The sequence below is a fragment of the Suncus etruscus genome, chromosome 1 (assembly GCF_024139225.1).
Source record: "Suncus etruscus isolate mSunEtr1 chromosome 1, mSunEtr1.pri.cur, whole genome shotgun sequence".
NCBI classification, from domain to species: Eukaryota; Metazoa; Chordata; class Mammalia; order Eulipotyphla; family Soricidae; genus Suncus; species Suncus etruscus.
Genome location: NC_064848.1, coordinates 194,583,741 through 194,602,401, shown reverse-complemented (window position 1 = coordinate 194,602,401; position 18,661 = coordinate 194,583,741). Strand labels below are relative to the sequence as shown.

The 18,661-nt window shown below is 39.7% G+C and overlaps 1 protein-coding gene across 1 annotated transcript in view; it reads right to left on the bottom strand.

Moving 5' to 3' along the window:
• Positions 1-18,661, bottom strand: part of TANC2 (tetratricopeptide repeat, ankyrin repeat and coiled-coil containing 2) — a 340,845-nt gene that overhangs the window by 38,310 nt on the left and 283,874 nt on the right. The window contains 1 exon segment of the mRNA XM_049778821.1: positions 4,088-4,196. Coding sequence (XP_049634778.1) covers positions 4,088-4,196 — 109 coding nt within the window.

Here is an 18,661-nt window from a genome sequence, read left to right as displayed (position 1 = left end):
GCTCCTATGAATTACTAGAGGAAAGAGCTTCAGTTTAAACTAAACTCAACTAAGATAATGGGCAGAATCCCACTGCCCATTACAGGATGCAGGATGCAGACAAGAATAACTTACACATTCAGGGGCTGAAGCAATAGCACATGGGTAAGACATTTTCCTGGCATGTTTCCAACCCAGGTTCGATCCCTGGCATCCCATATGGTGCAGAGATCATCAGGAGTAATTTCTGAGCACAGAGCCAGGAGTAACCCCTAAGTGCTGTCAGGTGTGGTCTAAAAACTAAAACCCAAAAAAACCCAAACAAACCAAAACAAAAACAACCTAGAAAACTGAGGCATTATTTTACTTCAACAATTATTATAATTGTTATTAGTTTGAGGGGTCATAGCTGATGACCTTTGGGTTACTCCCGAAGGTGTTGGGGATTGAATTTGGGGCTCTAGCATGTAAAGCATGTGCTTTGGGAGCTGTCTTCCTGCTCAGAGAGAGACATTTTGTTTTGGGGCTACAACTGGCAGTGTTCAGGGCTTACTCATGTAAGTGCTTTGGATCCTGGACTGAAGGGGATCAGCTATGTGCAAGGCCCAAACTGATGGATTTCCCACCATTTTTAAATTAAATCACATGAGTGCTCAACATTACTGATAATCAAGGAAATACAAGCTAAAACCACAATGAGATACTACTTCACATCTACATTTTTAAAATAGCTAAAATAAGATGCCTACAAAATTATTGGCAAGGACTTAGAAAAAACTGGAGCCCTCATGCACTGCTGGTAGAATTTTATTTTATTATTCTTGTTTGTTTGGGAGATATACCTGGCAGTGTTCAGCTATTCCTGGCTCTGTGCTCATGTCCCCTGGCAGTATTCTGGAAACCATATGTGGTGCCAGCAATTCCAACTAGGTTGGCAAGATGCAAAGCAACCACCTTAATGCCTATACTTTCACGGTTCTACTATTGGTAGGATTTTACAATGGTGGAGCCGCTTAAGAACTGAAATATGCCCACATAAAATATACCTGCACATGAACACTGGGAACAAACTAAACACCGAGATGTTCACTTCAAAGTGGCTAATTTTGTTTTATTTATTAATTTTGGGGGGGGGGGTCACACCCGATGGTGCACAGGACTTCTAGCTTTGTATCACTTTGAATCACTCCTGGCAGGCTTAGAGGGCCTTATGGGATGCTGGGGATCAAAACCAGGCAGGCCACATGCAAGGCAAGTGCCTTACCCTCTGTACTATCTCTCTGGCTCTTAAAGTGACCAATTTTTATTTAAAAATAATTAACAAAGGAGAAATCGATATATTAATGTTTGTAACAGTACTATTTACAATAGAAATAATATAGAATAATCCAAGGGTCCAGTTATACATGATAATGGTGAATAATAAAGAAAAATAGTCTATGTCCACATAATGAATATACTATATGGCAAAAAGGGGAATCACCTACATTATAATACAAATTAGAGCCTGAATGAGCCTTGAAAACTACACTAAGTGAAAGAACAAGACACAGAAGACCAGGGCCGGAGTGGTAGCGCAAGCCGTAAGGCGTCTGCTTTGCGCGTGCTAGCCTAGGACGGACCGTGGTTCGATCCCCCAGCATCTCATATAGTCCCCCAAACCAGGAGCAATTTCTGAGAGCATAGCCAGGAGTAATCTCTGAGCATCACCACCAAGTATGGCCCAAAAAACTAAAACAAACAAACAAACAAACAAAAAAACGACGACACAGAAGACCGTGCATGATACAGAAAGTGGCAAGAATTAATTCAACCTCTGGAGACCAAAGACATATGAGCAGTCAAGAGAAATGCGGGGTAGTGTGGGAAGTGACTTCAACAGTGGCACAAAGTTTATTCTTAAGAAGACAGAGATATTTAATAGTGAAGACAGTTACCTAACTGTAAATACACTGCCACCTACTTAACATGGCTTAATTATATGATATATAAATTATTTCCCAATAAAGCTTTTAAAGAGCTATTTGTCTGCCAATGTATCTAGAATCATGAATCTTAACTTTCTCATATTGTCATATGCATTTTTCATGGATATAGATAAGGGAAATTTAAGATTAATGGGAAAGAAATGCAATGGATTGGAAGTTCTCAGAGGAACAAACTGGTTATGAACAGCCTTGGCTTTTCATGACCCTTAGCTTGGGAGGGATAAGAAGCTGATCAACAGGGAGTCTGGAAAGGACCTGGGAAGTGCAGCTCAGGAAACTAGTCAGAGCATACATTCCTCAGTCTACAGTCATGTCAGCATCGCAGACACTACACCCGAGTATTTATGGCCCAAATCACACATGGAGCCAGGCTTATCTCAGGCAACCTTGGTGTCTGCACAACCTAGATAACACTGTGTAAAGAACAGAACTGTAGGGTTTAAAGGTCTCCATGAACTGAATAAAGTCATTCTGGGTTAAAAAAAAACTTTATGTCATTTATCTGTTACTGTGGTGTTTATCTAATGGTGTAGAAAAGACAGGCATCAACTTCCTTTCCTCTGATCCTAGGCAGATGGTGGGCCAACAGATCACATGTTTCAAGTGCCTGATGCTTCATGCTGAAGCTACTTTTCCACCATGCTGAAGGAAAATGATCCTGGAGCCTGCAGAAGTGGCAGGCATGGTTTAGTCCACTTGAAATTGGGATGAGACATTTTACTACTTCCTTTAGTCCCACTGTGATCCTGACAAGATCATCACCAGGTAAGATCAATTGTGCAGTGATTGGTTAGACAAGACATTTCCAGTCAAACCAAAGTCTTAACCCTTCCCAAACCCCTCTCCCGTGATCAATAGGCTTCTCTTACTGTATGTTTATTCATGTTTATATTCTAGGCTTCTGCTGTTGCTCTTAATATCATCTTTTTCTATGAAGGAAGCTATTTTGTTTTTAATAATTTTTTTGTTTTGTTTTTTGGGTCATACCTGACAGCGCTCAGGGGTTACTCCTGGCTTATGCTCAGAAATCGCTCCTGGCAGGCTCAGGGGACTGTATGGAATGCCGGGATTCGAACCATTGACCTTCTGCATGCAAGGAAAACACCCTACCTCCATGCTAACTCTCCGGCCCCTGTTTTAAATAATTTTTTAGGCAGGGAGTTTAATCCAGAGAATTGTGAGGTTACCTATATTTCCTAATCCCAAAGGCAAAAGAAGCACTTTGAGAGATTGTGGGGATTGGTGCTAGAATACAACAGTAATCTTTGTGCTACAGGAAAGAGGGAGATCAACTATTTTCCTTGATGTTGACCTTTATGCTTTTGACATTTATGCTTTCCTTGATGTTTATGCTTCCCCCCATATCCCTAATTTAGGCTATAAATTCCTTGAGATGTGGGACTATGCAGTTTGTACCCCTGGTACCAAGAATGAATGCTCCAGTAAGTGTCGAATAAACAAATGAACCATGCAAACATAATTCAAATGCATCAGTTGTATGTCCCTGCTCTGGGCCCTCTAGCCCAACCTGAAGAAGGCTGAGAGGAAAGCAATACTGTATAGATCATAAAAACCTTGGAACTTCTAGAAAAACAACTGGAACCACACTTTGAAGAGAAAATGGGGGAAAGCAACTTAAAAGGGAATGAAGAGAGATTGGGGAGGTGAGGGGGGCTAGTGTAAAGCTTTTGGATGAACAGTTTGAAAAATCACAGCAGTAGAACTACTAAAATCATCCTTAAAGCAGGAAGAGAAATGGAAGAGTAACTACTTTCAGTGATCTTTAGTCACCGTGAGCATCTGCACCCAGCTTGTGTCAGGAAATGGTGGGCATTAATGGATCACACACACACATCTATGAGTGCTCTTTGCCAAAATGATTGCAGATTGCTTCCCCAAAAGCCGAGCAGTGCTTTCAATTGGAAGATGACAAATATAGTTTCCTTTTCAAAGGCCTCAGGAGGCACAGCCCATCAATTTTAGATGGACCAACTGCAATGAAATATTTTCAGAAAGCAGGAAATAAACTGAAGTAACAGTGGCTTCATACACATGGGGTTAAGGAAGGTCTCCTGCTTGACTGGCAAGAAGCAGCCCCTTGCCCCCAATTCCCTGGTTACCTTAAAGATATGTGCTTTGAGGATGTGATGTCCCAGTTCGATGGTCTGCTGTCGGTTTAGCTTTCCTTCCTGGCGGGAAAACCAGAAGGCCAGTAAGGTATGACCACTCCTGCAGAAAGAGTGAGAGAGAATCTCATTTTAGAATTTTGCATGTGAATTTAGCTTTTGGGGGCTATTATACTTAATTGAAAACTGTCATGTCCCCAAATAAGATCCTATCTAATAGAGATTGGAACACACAAATCTTGTAGTGCAAAGGGACCTTACACCCTGAACACTGACATAACGACTGGGCACAGACCTCTGAAGAAAGGGCATTTTCCATTCACCCCTGAACCAGGGAAGCCATCCACGAAACTTCCAGGCTGGTCTATAACATCACCTGGAACCAATCCTCTACCACGGAAGACCCTACACTGCTCAGACATCGACCTGCTCAAAAGAGACTTCCCTTAACACTGAGAAGACTTAACAACAACGACCTGCTTACAGGACAGGGCTCCCTGCATTGCCCTTTGATTGTGAGGTGAAATGAGAGGACGCTCCACATCCTGACTTCAATGTAGGATATGAAGATTCCAGGATCTTTAATACAGAAACATGATACCAACAAGAGACTGTGTGAAAAATAAAAGTGTGTTGGCACTAAAGACAGTGTCTTGGATTGGATGATCTAGCTTGCCTGGAGCCTAGAGTTGGTCTTGTGCCAGGAAACTTCAGGGGTCGGGTCTCTTTGTATTTAGGCCAAGGTTATTTCTTTCCATGTCCCTCATATTTTGGTGGGCCTATGCAAACAACAATTGCCACTCTAACACCATTTTTACTGTGCTCCTTTGACTCTAATCCTTAAAAAGAACCCACTTAAAATTTGAGGTTAACTTAAGCTAATATGCATGTATATGGAAATGTAAAAAAATACTATGGCTGTAATGTTTAAGGAGTTACGTATGTTTTATGGCTTTAGATTGCCTTGTGTGCTGTTAAGAAATATTATAATGTGTTACAATCTGGGGACTTGAGGAACAAAGTAATTGTACATGGATTCTGTCTTATTTATCTTAATGTTCTTTGGCCTAAATTTCAAAGTTAAGATATCAGCAAGGGGACTTCTGAGAATTATATTATGGGTGATTGTCCTTCCACTGTAACTTTACCTTGTCCTCTTTCTTTGCATCCTTGTTCTCATAATTAAAAATAAAAAAATTAATAAAAAAACTTAAAAAAAAAAAAAAGAAAACTGTCATGTCCCTCCAACTTGTCTCTTGCAGAAGGGCACTTGCTTCTGGGCAAGCATAGAATAGAAAAGGGGCCTAAGCCTTTCCCAGTTCCTTACCCAACTCACACACGTGAATATCACAAAATGCCATTTCTAGTTGGCTCACACCCCTCCCACACACAGATGGTATTAAAGGATTTTCATTTTTATTTTCTGTCTTTATTGGCTCCTTTTATTTCATCTATGCTTTAAATGCCAGTATTCTTTAGACTCTCATTTTGGGTCTGTTCTGTTCTCTCTAGACTACCTCATCCATCCTTCTTTACTACCACCTTGAAAATGTAGCTTTTTCTCTAGACTTTTCAGCATTAGATTAATGGAAGTGCAATTGCCTGGTGGGTTTTTCCATCTGGAAGTCCTGATGTTTCTCAAAGTAGACATGTTCCAAATTGGAAAAATGAATTTCTCTGTGGTGTACCCATTTTAATTTGCAGACCCAGTGTGGTATTCATGGTATTGGCCACACTGTGGTAGACCTTATGGCACACCACGGAGAATCCTGGACTTCTGCATGTAAAACAATTGGTCCAGCCTTTGAACTATCTCCTCAGATCAATTTTCACACTTTCAGCTAATATTTTGGGAGAGGGTGTTAGAAAACAGAATGAGATGATTTTAGGCATGACAGATTACTGCTATGTTCTTTTCCAACGAAAAATTATGGGAGAGGGCCCAGAGAGATAGTACAGAGGTTAAAGTGCCTGCATTGCATTATCTGACCTGAGTTTGACCCTTGATATAGGTACAGTTTCCTGAGCATGGCAGGAACAATCACTGATTATAGAGTCACGAGTAAGCCCTAAGTACTGTTGTTGTGGCCCCCCAAATTAGACAAAGAAGTAATGTTATTGGGAGCTCCATGTGGTAAAAGATCAATGGTTGGGAGAGAGTGGGGAGGGCAGAAGAATTATGTCCTCATGTTTTATACAACATGAACACCTTATGGTTCAAAGTTAACCCTAAAGATTTTCCCATCTACAGTCACACTGCTGCCTCAACTCTGAAACACAAGAGAACAGACTCTGTTAGTTTGCATCCTAGTTCTGTCTCTTAGAAGCTTAATAACCTTGGACGAGCTCCTTAATCTGTCAGTCAGTCAGATGCAGTAATAATTCTGAGGGTGGGGAGAACAAAACATATTAAAATGTATTTTATTTTAATTAATTTTAAAGTTTTGGGGAAGCACAAATCTCATGATGCTTAGGGCTATTCCCAGCAAACTGCTTTTGAAATGTGCTTGGGGTACCAGGTGGTTCTGGGGACTGAAATGGGATGATTGCAAGGTAAAGCCTGTGCACTAACCCTCTGAGTCATCATCTCCTAGGCCCTACAGTGTATTATATATCCTCTCTAATTATAAGCACAGGACTACCTTCAAGAAAAGTGGGGCTGGAGACATAGTCTGGCGGGTAAGGTGCTTGCCTTGCACTTAGCTGACCTGAGTTTGATCTCTAACATCCCATAGGGCCCCCCAAGCCCTGCCAAGAGTGACTCTTGAGTGCTGAGACAGGAAGAACCCCTGAGAACTGATGGGTGTGGACCAAAAAGAAAAAAACCAAAAGGAATGGTAATCATACATGACTTACACCATATTGAAAGTTGACCGTTCAACTAGAACTTTAATTTTTAATATGCAGAACAAGGAAAGTGTGATACTCTTTCCTAAACTGAATTTTTTTTTTTTTGGGTTTTCAGGCCACACCCGTTTGATGCTCAGGGATTACTCCTGCCTAAGTGCTCAGAAATTGCCCCTGGCTTGGGGGGACCATATGGGACGCCGGGAAATCGAACCTCGGTCCTTTCCTTAGCTGGCGCTTGCAAGGCAGACACCTTACCTCTAGTGCCACCTTGCTGGCCCCTCCTAAACTGAATCTTTACATCTCCATACATTACCCACTACACCTTTCCAGACCAAATGGAAAATGCCAGAATGGAGAAAATGAGTGAACAAGGATTACCATGTACTATTTCTTTCAATGCAAGAAAATTCAGTAATGTAACTTCAGACAGGAAGGATAAGGACAGATCTTACTAGCTCCAAGGAAATAAGCTGTCATTAACAGGCAAAATATAAATTTCTCATAAAGACCAGAAGTTTCCAGGAAGACATTAACATTCAGGAGCTGGAGCAATAACACAGCAGGTAGGGCGTTTTCCTTGCACGTGGCTGACCTGGGTCCACTCCCTGGCATCCCGTATGCTTCCCTGAGCCTGCTAAAAACAATTTCTGAGTGCAGAGCCAGGAATAACCTCTGAGTGTTGCCAGGTGTGGTCCAAAAATGAAAAAAACAAAACAAAACAAAACCTTCCAGCAATGTTAAATTTTATATATTTTTGGAGAGAATCACAGGTCAAAGTTTCCCCCAAAAGCGTCCTGGAGCTACAAGTCACGGAGTAACATAATTTATTTCAATATATTGTTATAATTATCCCTTTCTGTCTGGCCATACCCAGTGGTGCTCACGAGTTGCACCTGGCTCTGTACTCAGAAATTACTCCTGGCAATGCTTGGGAGACTGTATGTGGGATGCCAGGGATCAAACCTGGGTTGGCTGTGTGCAAGGCAAACACCCTACTCACTGCACTATTTCTCTGGTTCCGTTTTGCTACAGTTCTGATGAGAAAAAAATAACCCATCCTGACTGGGTCCCCATGGATGTGGAGCTCACACTCTAACCTCACATGGGTTTTTCTCTCTCCCCAGAGCACATATACAATGCATGTGTGTCTTTTTAATCCTAAGCTTCTGCCTAGGATGTTATTTTATGTTAAATGTGTCCTGAGTCTTTAGAAGTTTAATGATGTTTTTATGATTGGAAATATGCTGTAGGAGTCTAACTCTTGTCTATGTCAGTTAAACCTGTGGGAGTAGCAGTTGTGCTCTCCATTATTTCGCTGAAAGTCACAATTTCAGAACCTACTGTCAGTGTTAAGTGAGGACTAATGACCTGCTCTTATCAAAGGTAGAGGAGGGAGCATCGGAAGGACAGAGGCCCCTTCCTTACCTCCATTCTCACTGTGGCTTTGGCCAGGATTACGGAAGACAGTCAGAACTGCCTCTGGTAACTATGGTGTCGCAGAGAGTGAGGAGTTACTGTTACTCAGGACCTTGTGACGATGCCACCAGAGTTCAGAGTTCTGGTGTCCTTTAGAGAGATAAAAATCCTTCCTATAACAAGAACCCAGGCTTGCTCATTTATAGTTGGGGAAGATGGATAATACATAACAGCACTGTTTGTTTTCTAGTAGATTTTCACTTAACACCCCAGGGGAACAGCTAGTCTTAAAATTTCTATTTGTAGTACTGAGCCCTGCAAACAAATGGACTCAAATACTTCTAGCAGTGAGGTTTTTTCTGTTATTCTAGTCATTGTCACTGATGTGCAGGCACTTTTCATTAGCTCTTGTGATGACAAATGTGATATGTAACACGTCTATGTTTCAGAGGATCAACACTTAGGTGTTCTGATAGTCTGTGTGGGACTCAGATGTGATAAAGTGATATAGTTACAGCCAGTTGGCAAACAATTACTTATAATATAAAGCCCATCTCATCCATCTTGGAACCTGGGCTGACATAATGTGTGTTATATTTAATGTTGGACTGTCTTTGTAAGTTCAGGGAATGGTTTAGGGTGACCTACTGAGATTAGAATTAGAAGGCACTGCAAAACTTCACATCCATCATTGCTTTTGCTCCTGTCCATTACCTTTTCTCACTTGCTGCAAGGAGTGCTTTCCCACTCTGACACTGCTTAATGGAAACAACCCATCCTGCAAGGATGAACTTGAATGTCACCCCTTATGCAAAGTTATTTACTCTCTATCTAGGTTTCCATGATGTGTGGTGCACATTGTTGGTTGTTCCAAGTCTGTTTTAAGGAGATCCTGTTTAAGGAGAATGGCTTCAGTATTCAGAGAGGTCTTATGTATCATATTTCTCTACTGCCTGGCAGAGTCCATGGTGTATTGTCCAAGATCAACCAATGTTTCATGAATGAATCAACACTAAGCAGATGGGTCCAAAGAAGAGCAATACAAAGACTTCCAGATCCACCTTACACATGTCACAGCCCAATTTGGCATTCAATTTGCTAGTTAATCTGTCAACATTATTCAACTGAGAAATGAGTGTGTCTATCGCTCAACAACTGAGTATAGTCAACTACTCTGATCTTTTCCACATCTCATTCAGAGCATTCTGTCTCACGTTACCCTTTGGTGGCTGCTACCTTATAGTCTGCTTGTTGCTATCAATTCTTAGAAAATGGCACCCACATGATTTTGTAAAATTTCTTTGCTCTATCTTTAGCTTAATTAATAACAACTTTGACTTTTTCATGGAACCTGAAAACCTAACAGCTTGTTTACTGCTTCATACTGTGCAGACATGAAAAGTCAAATAAAAATGAACTATAAGGAAAAAGCTATCTAAGTATTCTGAACATGTACCTTTGGAGAAATGGATGGAACAGGATCAGAGAGATAGTACATCTGCTTTACATGCAGCTGACGACTGGTTCTATCCCAAAACCACTGGGTGTGGTTCAAAACTTCCCTCCAAACACAGTACACTACAATATAGCCTCATTACTATATTGTCCAGCAAAGACAGATATCTGATGATCTCATTCACATGTGGTATACAGAGTACAAAACATAAAAATAACATGAACAATGAAAAACCCTTGGACCTAGGATAACTAATAACAAAACTAAAATTAATAAGTGGGGGAAAGGATATGAGGGGCATGGGTTTAGGTAGTCTGGTGGGAAGTGGAACAGAGAATGGGCTAGAAGTAACAGAAAAACACTGGTGGAGGGTATTGGGCACCTGGATGGTGGCAACTAAACCAGGATGTGGTAATTCAACACCAAGACCATAAATATTAACACACTTTTGTAGATGTTTATTACTTTTACATTGACCACAATAAACTAACTGAAAAACAACAACAGCAAAAAAAAAAAAAAGAAAAAAAAAAGAAACAGGCTAGAGTGATAGTACAGTGGGTAAGAAGCTTGTCTATCCCCAGCATCCCTGTTTGCACGAGGAGTAACTCCTGAGAACTGCTTCGTATGATCCCAAAACAACAACAACAAAAGTAAAAACAAAAACAAATGAGTGGAACATATTATTTTTCAAATTTCTAATATGGAGAGAAATAAACTGTTTTGGGCTGGAAAAGATAGTATAGCAGATATGGCGTTTGCCTTGCACATAGATTTGGTCCCAGATACCCCACATGGTCCTCCAAGCACTGCCCAGAGTGAACCAAGTGCAGAGCCAAGTGTGGCCTCAAACTTTAGTGCTGTTTTTACCTATTTGGCTGTTTCTTTTCTACCCTCTTCTATCAACTCTTCAGAGACACCCTCCTCTGTCATGACAATGAAATCTAAAGCTCTCTGCAGGGCATCTTGAGGCCGAAGTGCTTTGATTCCCTGGGACCTGTCACAGCTGGAAGTAGCTAGAGGAGGCACAGAAGACTGGCTGCTTCTCTTTCCTCTTCCACGCTCTTCAGCTCTGTTTATACATCTGGGACAGCACTCTGCCTTGAATTATGGCAAGTTATAAATGTGTCTATTAAAATCTCCACCCCAGCAGATCCATCTTCTCTATATTTGAATCCCCTGCAGTGTTGAGCACAGGGCTTGACTATATTACTTAATAAACGCTCACCAAATGCTTGCTGAAATACGTGCCTGTACTTACTCCTGACACATGGCAAGAGAATGAACAAGAGACACCGTCTATTGAACTGGAAAGATCTTCTTTGGATGTCTCCAATTGTGAGCACAAAATGAGTATCTCTTATCATTTCTTTGTTCACTCACTAATTCATTATTAAAAAGACTTGCTGAGATCTTACTGGGGTACCAGGCCATCTCCCCTGATCATTAGGCAGGTTAAAGTGAGTGGGACAGAAAACTTTCCTAACCTCAATGAGCTCTTGAACATTTTAGAGGAAAAGTGGATAATTACTACAAATTCACACATGGTAACTTAATAATAGTTAAGCAAAGCATCAGAAAGAAAGAAGGCTGCTATGCAAAGGACAAGCAGAGGGATTGACTCAGAGAAGTGGAGTTTCTCTGGGAATACGGCATTAAAGACAATTGAGTCTTGGCCTTTATGGGTTGGTAGGTGAACTCTAGACAGAGGGACTGTTCAGTGCAAAAGCCCAAAAAGAGCCCTTGTAACAATCTAGGAACTGACAGATGAACAATCATGGCCAGATATTGTGTAGAAGGAGAATAAATGAGTTTAATTTAGAAATTAAGGCAGAAGCTATCACTTATATCAGGCTTTGATGAATATGGCTTTGATTTTATTCTCATTATAAAAAACTACTGAAGGATTTTCAGAAGGTGATTATATGATCTGGTTTGTGTATTTAAAAACTCACATTAGCTGCTGGTTGAGAACAGACTGGAGGGAGACCATGTAAGAAGCTAAAAAGTCCCAAAAGAGTTTATGTGGTAAGTAGAGAAGGAAATAATGAACATTTCAGAGAAAAATGGTGTGGTATAAGCACCTGGTTATGCTGATGGCTATAGTAAATACATGTTTCACAGCTGGGGATGCTTATAGTTGAGAGGATCAAAGGCTATTAGTGTTGATTCTGCTAAATGTGGAGGCCTTATCTGCCTTTGATGGTCCAGAGAAAGGCGAAGGAGTTACATTACTTAGAAAAAAAAAAAAAGAAAATGTGCCCGTCACACCCCACTAAGCTTCAACAAAGCTTTCCAACTGCTGCACCATTCACTTGGTTTGACAACCTCAGAGAGCCTGTGGGAATCCCATCTTTCCATTCAGCCAGTCTTGCTTTGGAGACTTACCCACAGGACCAACTTAACTTAGCCTCTTTCCTATGCCATTTCTGGTACCATACATTTCCTTTAGTCACTCACCTGCTCTACTTCTCCCCATTTTAGATTTAAAAATAATTTTTTTTTGTTTTTTGTTTTTTGGGTCACACCCGGCGGTGCTCAGGGGTTACTCTTGGCTGTCTGCTCAGAAATAGCTCCTGACAGGCATGGGGGACCATGTGGGACACCGGGATTCGAACCAACCACCTTTGGTCCTGGTTAGGCTGCTTGCAAGGCAAATGCCGCTGTGCTATCTCTCCGAGCCCTAAAAATAAATTTTTTAGGGCCATTTTTGTTGGGATGACGAGATTTAAAATGTTGTTAATTATACTATGTTTTTTTTTTTTCTATTATCCCAAATTGAGAAAATTAAAGAAAATACTGTGGAAATATCTACATATCTACACACTACATCATAATTATATCCATATAAAACTAAACTAAAATTCCATTACATGATAGATCAAAAAGCTGATAAAATTTTTCCATTGATTCCTATCTTTATTCCAATATCATGTTGTTTTAATTGTTACAGTACAGTGTGAAGTTGGGAAAAGTGATGCCTCCCATCTCGTTTTTTCCCAAAGATTGCTTTAGCTACTGGGGGGGAGGAGCTATTGTTTCTTATGAATTTCAAGAGTGTTTGATCTATTTCTTGGGAAAATGTCATAAGTATCTTTATAGGAACTGCACTGAATCTGTACAATGCTTTGGGGAATACTGACATTTTAGTGATACCTATCAATCCACGAGCAGGGGATGTGTTTCTAATTCCTTGTATCTTCTTTTATTTTTTTGAAGTAGTGTTTTGAAATTTTCTTTGTATAGGTCTTTCTTCTCTTTATTTGATTCTAATGTACTCTGGAATCAACCAAAGTATAAGAGAACAGGTGAATGGATAAAGAAACCAAGGTACATCTATACAATGAAATATTATGCAGTTAGGGAAAATGAGCCATAAAATTTGCTTATACATGGAGGAATATGGAGATTATGCTTACTGAAATGAGACAGAGGGGGAGAGACAGACATAAGATGACTCATTTGTGGGATAAAAATAAAGGTAGTATAGTAATAATAACCAAAGACCAATAGAGATGAGGGCCAGGAGAGCTGATTTATGGTAGGAAGCTTGCCACAAAGAAGGGGAAAATGCAATAAGGACAGAGAAGGGAACATTATGACAATGATAGTTGGAAATGATCATTCTGAACAAGAATTGAGTTCTGAAAGGAGGGAAAGTGATGTGCATGATATATCTTCAGTAACAATATTGCATAAAAGTAAATTAGAGAAAAAGTGAGAAAAGACAAACACCTGTACTTCTTTAAATTTTGTAGGTAAAAATTAAAAACATTAATACAATGAATATTTTAAGCTAATATATTTTAAATATACTATTTGATGAGACTGAGGAAAGGAGAATTAAGAAAAATGTAAGGGGAGTCCTGTTTCTGGAGGCCCACTACTATGAACTGGGAGCTTCCTTACCTTATACTCCCAGTTTCTCTAAATAAAGTCCTGTATTGAATTCAGCTATTTTGCTCTCTGGGTCCTTACTTTCAGTTTTGACTCCCTGAGAACAAGAACTTAAAAGAATGCGCCTGTTAAAAGATTTGATGAAAGCCAGCCAAGGATTAGCCATCTTTGGTTGCCATCATCCACCAAAGTAAACTGAATGGATTTAGTTCGTCTCTTCTTTTTCTTTTCTGTTTTAAAATTAATAATTTTTAAATTGAATCGCCATACTACACAGAGTTAAAAAGTTATTCTCTCAATCTTTTCCTGAAGTTCCAATATGTAGTACAGTAGGCAGCAGCAGCTCATTCTGGGTGAATTATGCACACTGGCTATCTACTCTCCTTCCACTGCACTTGTTTTGCTGCAGTGATGATAAGGGGGTGTGGGTACCTGAGAACAGAACACAACTCTTTGGGAGATCTGAAGCTCCCTCTCCTCCTAAACCTTGCTTGCGTGTATAGTTATTGGCAAAAAAAAAAAAAAAAGTCATTTCACTGCTTCATCCAGAGAATGTTATATCACCTAACTACTCTCAGTTGTCACTTTTTTTTTCAGTTGTCATTTCTGATTGCAATTTTCTCACTTGCACTCTCATAAATTCCTGTGCCTCGTTCATTACCTGTGCCATTGTTTATTTGAGTTCATTTAACATCCTTCACATGGTGTCACAAAAGATATTCTCTGAGACTATAGGTCTGGTTGGTACTGGTAGAGCTTTTCTATTATTATTTTCCCTCACTCATTCTGGTGGGATTCTAGCAGTTTTCCCTTTTGTGCATGCTGTGTTCCTGCTATGCTGCCCTCCTGGGAGTCTCTAAGGGATTATTAGGGTGTTACTCTTTACCTTCCCTGCCTGCTTCACCCATGATATATATCGCCAGGAGATATATGTCACCCAGGAGATATATGTGTGAGCAGTGTGAGGTGTAATGAGTAGAGCTTGGCCATGCAATTCAGGAGATAAGGAGGTGGTCCTACTGAGATATCAGAGTGTGGGCATGGAGGTTCCTGAAATCTACATAGGAGCAGACTCTTTTCCATTCTAAGAACATCATCCTAAGGCTAAGAATGTCATTCTAGAAATTAAACTCACCTGGAATGGTGGAGGAGCAAACAGAGGGTCTGAGATGTGGAGGTGGGTCTACTGAGATGGTAGGAGACAGGGTGGAAGGGTAATTCATACTAGGTTGAAATTTTAGGTTTTAATCAATATTTATGATTCTGAGCACATCTACTTTAACAAAAGCTTTATATTCAAATAAATACTTACAAATAAAAATATAAATAAAACATATAAAGTTCCAGATACACAAAATTTATGTATATAACTGTGAGTATAGAAAACAATACTACATTTTTTGTTTTGTTTTTTTGGACCACACCTATTGACGCTCAGGGGTTACTCCTGGTTATGCACTCAGAAATCGCTCCTGGCTTGGGGGGACCATATGGGACTCTGGGGGACCGAACTGTGGTCCATTCTAGGCTAGCATGTGCAAGGCAGATGCCTTACCTCTAGTGCCACCTCTCTGGCCCATTTTTTTTGTTTAATACTACATTTCTGCAGCAAATAATATAAGAAAGTCTTAGTCCTTTCTGTATACTCATTAGTTGAATCTTCTGCATGCCTGACAAGATATAATGATATCTTACTTCCACCTTACCACAAGTGGTCTATTTCCCATATACTTATTAATTTAACAAATTTCACTGAGATTTGCAGATTTGAAACATTTTAAAATTTATTTTACTTTCACTTTTTTTGACTTTTGGGCCACACCCAGTAGTGCCTGGGGTATACTCCTGACTCTGAATTTAGGGATCCCTTCTGGCAGGCCTTGGGGACTATATAGGGTGCTGGGGATCAGACCCGGGTTTGCTGCATGCAAGGCAAGTACTCTACCTACTATACTATGGCTTTGGCTCCTAAAGTAGGTATTTTAAAACATGAGTAAGTACTTCTGAGTTTTAAGTGGGCTGAATAACTATTCTGATTCCAGTGCTTTAAAGTTTAATTTTGAATTCTGAAAAGAATCACTGTTGTCCGAATAGGAACGTACCCAGCAGTCCTTGAGGACCACCCAACAGCTACCGAGTGATGCTGATCTATGGGGTGTGGTGTTGGGGATCAAATTTAGAGCCTTAAAAAATTGGGAAGTGTAGAACAGAAAACACAAAACAAATTAAACAAACAAATTGAGATCTTGCATATCTTAGCAATGTGATCCATCTCATCAGCCCCAAGAAGGCTGTTGTTACCCAGCTCCAAAGGTTTTGAAATTTGCTTATGTTTTTATTTTGAGCCACTCCTGGTAGTGCTCAGGGATTACTCCTGACTCTGCACTTGGAATTACTCCTGGTGGGCTCAGGGGGCTATCTGGGGGACTGAGGATAGAATTTGGATCAACTGTGTGTAAGGCAAACACTGAATCCCTCTCCACAGTTTGATGATGAGAATAGTTTTAATATTTAATATATATGGGTATCATGATTTATGCTGAGAGATGACAGGCATATAGTTGACAGATATACATGCATTGAAAACTGGACATATTTTAAGATATAAATTTATTTTAATCTTAAAGTATATTTAATATTTTATGTTGCATTGTATCATAAAAGCATGGGTCTAGTATCCGTATGAATTTTTCTGATTGGAGCCTCAGGTTTATTCCTGATTCCTGATAGAGATTCCTGATATCGAGAGTTAGAAATGGGATAGAGAATAAAAAATAAGATAGGGAAAAAAATAAATGGCAAGCTAAGACAAAATTAACAATATATCTCATCATTGATGGAAAAGTCTCAGAAGCAGATCTAGACCCAAAACATATATTAAAGTATTTATATTTCATGCGGATAAGACCAATACTAACAGTCAAGTACTATGAAATATCTTGGTACACTGTCCCTCTTTTTTGTGTGCATTTATTTTTGGTTTTTGGGCTATACTAGTAATGCTCAGGGCTTCCTTCTGGGTCTGTGCTCAGGGATCACTTCTAGTGTTCCGCAGGAGGCCCATATGGGATGCCAGGGATCGAACCCAGACTGGTGACACACAAGGCAAGCAACCTACCTGTTTTGCAATAGTTTTAGACCATCTTCGTTTTAACTCTTCTGAAGGTTCTAAAAACTGATTCAAATTCTCAGGGTCATTTTTTTGCTCATAATCAATTACAATGCTGAATTAATTCCTAGTGCTTTTAAGGACCAGAATCCTGCCTTGATTCAGGGTTTGCTGAGGGAGCTTACAACGGCTACCTGGAATGGTAATGCTGAACTTTTAATTTAGTCTTCAGTAAGGGAGGCTAAATGTCTATATATACAGTCATGTTTGGATTAGACAAACTAATGCCCCAAACTAAATCATTACCACCCTGCAGCAGCTCACCATCTTGTGATCATTTCAGATCCAACTATTTTATAAAACTGGGCAGGCTTCCAGCCTTCCTTTGTAGTCAGAATGTCTTCTTTCTGTTCCTTAAACAAATCACTTCTCTGATCCTACTTTGTGGCATTTATTTAAGATGCCTCAAACACCTGTGTATAATTCACTGACTAACATGGTTGAGATCATTAGGAAAATCTCAGCAGACCAATGATTATATGTAAAGAACTCTGGACCTACAAAATAAAGTATTCAACTCTTCTCAGAGGTATTGATAGAATCTGTATAGCTTTCCTCCTTTTTCACCAACATAAAAATTTCTGTTTCTTAATCTGAAGAAATCAGATCAACTCAAAGTAGGCTTCTAAATCACCATCCCATGGAAGTTTATAGCAGTTCAACATTTGTTAAAGTACAAAAATTTCAGAAGCTTCCTGGATTATTTGACCCAAATAGTTAAAAAGAAAGGATCTCAGTCATCAAATCTTTACATCATATTATGAATGTGTGTGTGTAAATGTTGGTCTGAGAGCTGTCTCTGGGGAAGGAGAGACTAGACACCAGGAACGAAAAAAACAAACAACAAAAGAATAGGGATTCATTTCATTGAAGGTAATGCTTCATAGATCTCATGACAAGGTTCATGGTCTCCAACTGCTTACTCATCAGTCTTAGATTTCAACTATCAATGTCATTAATACGTTGAATCAAGGCCAATGACCACTTTTCTTAATCACCTTACTTAAAACACATTGTTTCAAAAGGGATTTTACACCTTTTAACATAACAGCAGAGATTATTAGATTAGTGTGTTAATGCCCTATTTTTGTGCTTGAGGAAATAAAATATAGGCCAGATTAATGCCAGAGGATGATGGAAATATGACAATGATGAACAGTGAGAAGAAAAGGCAGAGTGAAGTAGTAATGTCTAAGGTTGTGAGCATTTCACGGGAAATATATCTAGAAATCAGGGTTGAGTAGGTGGCTCAGCAGTAAAGCACTTACCTTGTATGTGTGAGGTTCTGGGTTTGAGTCCCATCACCATTAATGAAACAAATATATGGGAAAAAGAGTTGTATAGAACGGAAATCCCATTATTACTATTATTTTTTGGTTTTTGAGCCACACCCGGTGATGCTCAGGGATTACTCCTGGCTCTGCACTCAGAAATTGCCTCTGGCTCGGGGTCCATAGGGGACCCTGGGGGATCGAACCACAGTCTGTCCTGGGTCAGCTTCATGCAAGGCAAACACCCTACCACTATGCCATTGATCCAGACCCAATTCTTAGATATTTTCAAGAAAGAAAATATTTTATAGTGACACTTAACTTAAAGGTTGATAAAACACAAATACAAACATTCGACTTCATTACAACACAAATACAAGCCAAGTCATATGTTTTTGTATGTAAATAGGCTTTTCTTAATGGTATATCAATTCTCTGCTCTGATTCTTGGACAACAGGAGCCTGATATTTAAAAGGAAGAAAACTCATCTCAACAAAAGCACTGATCT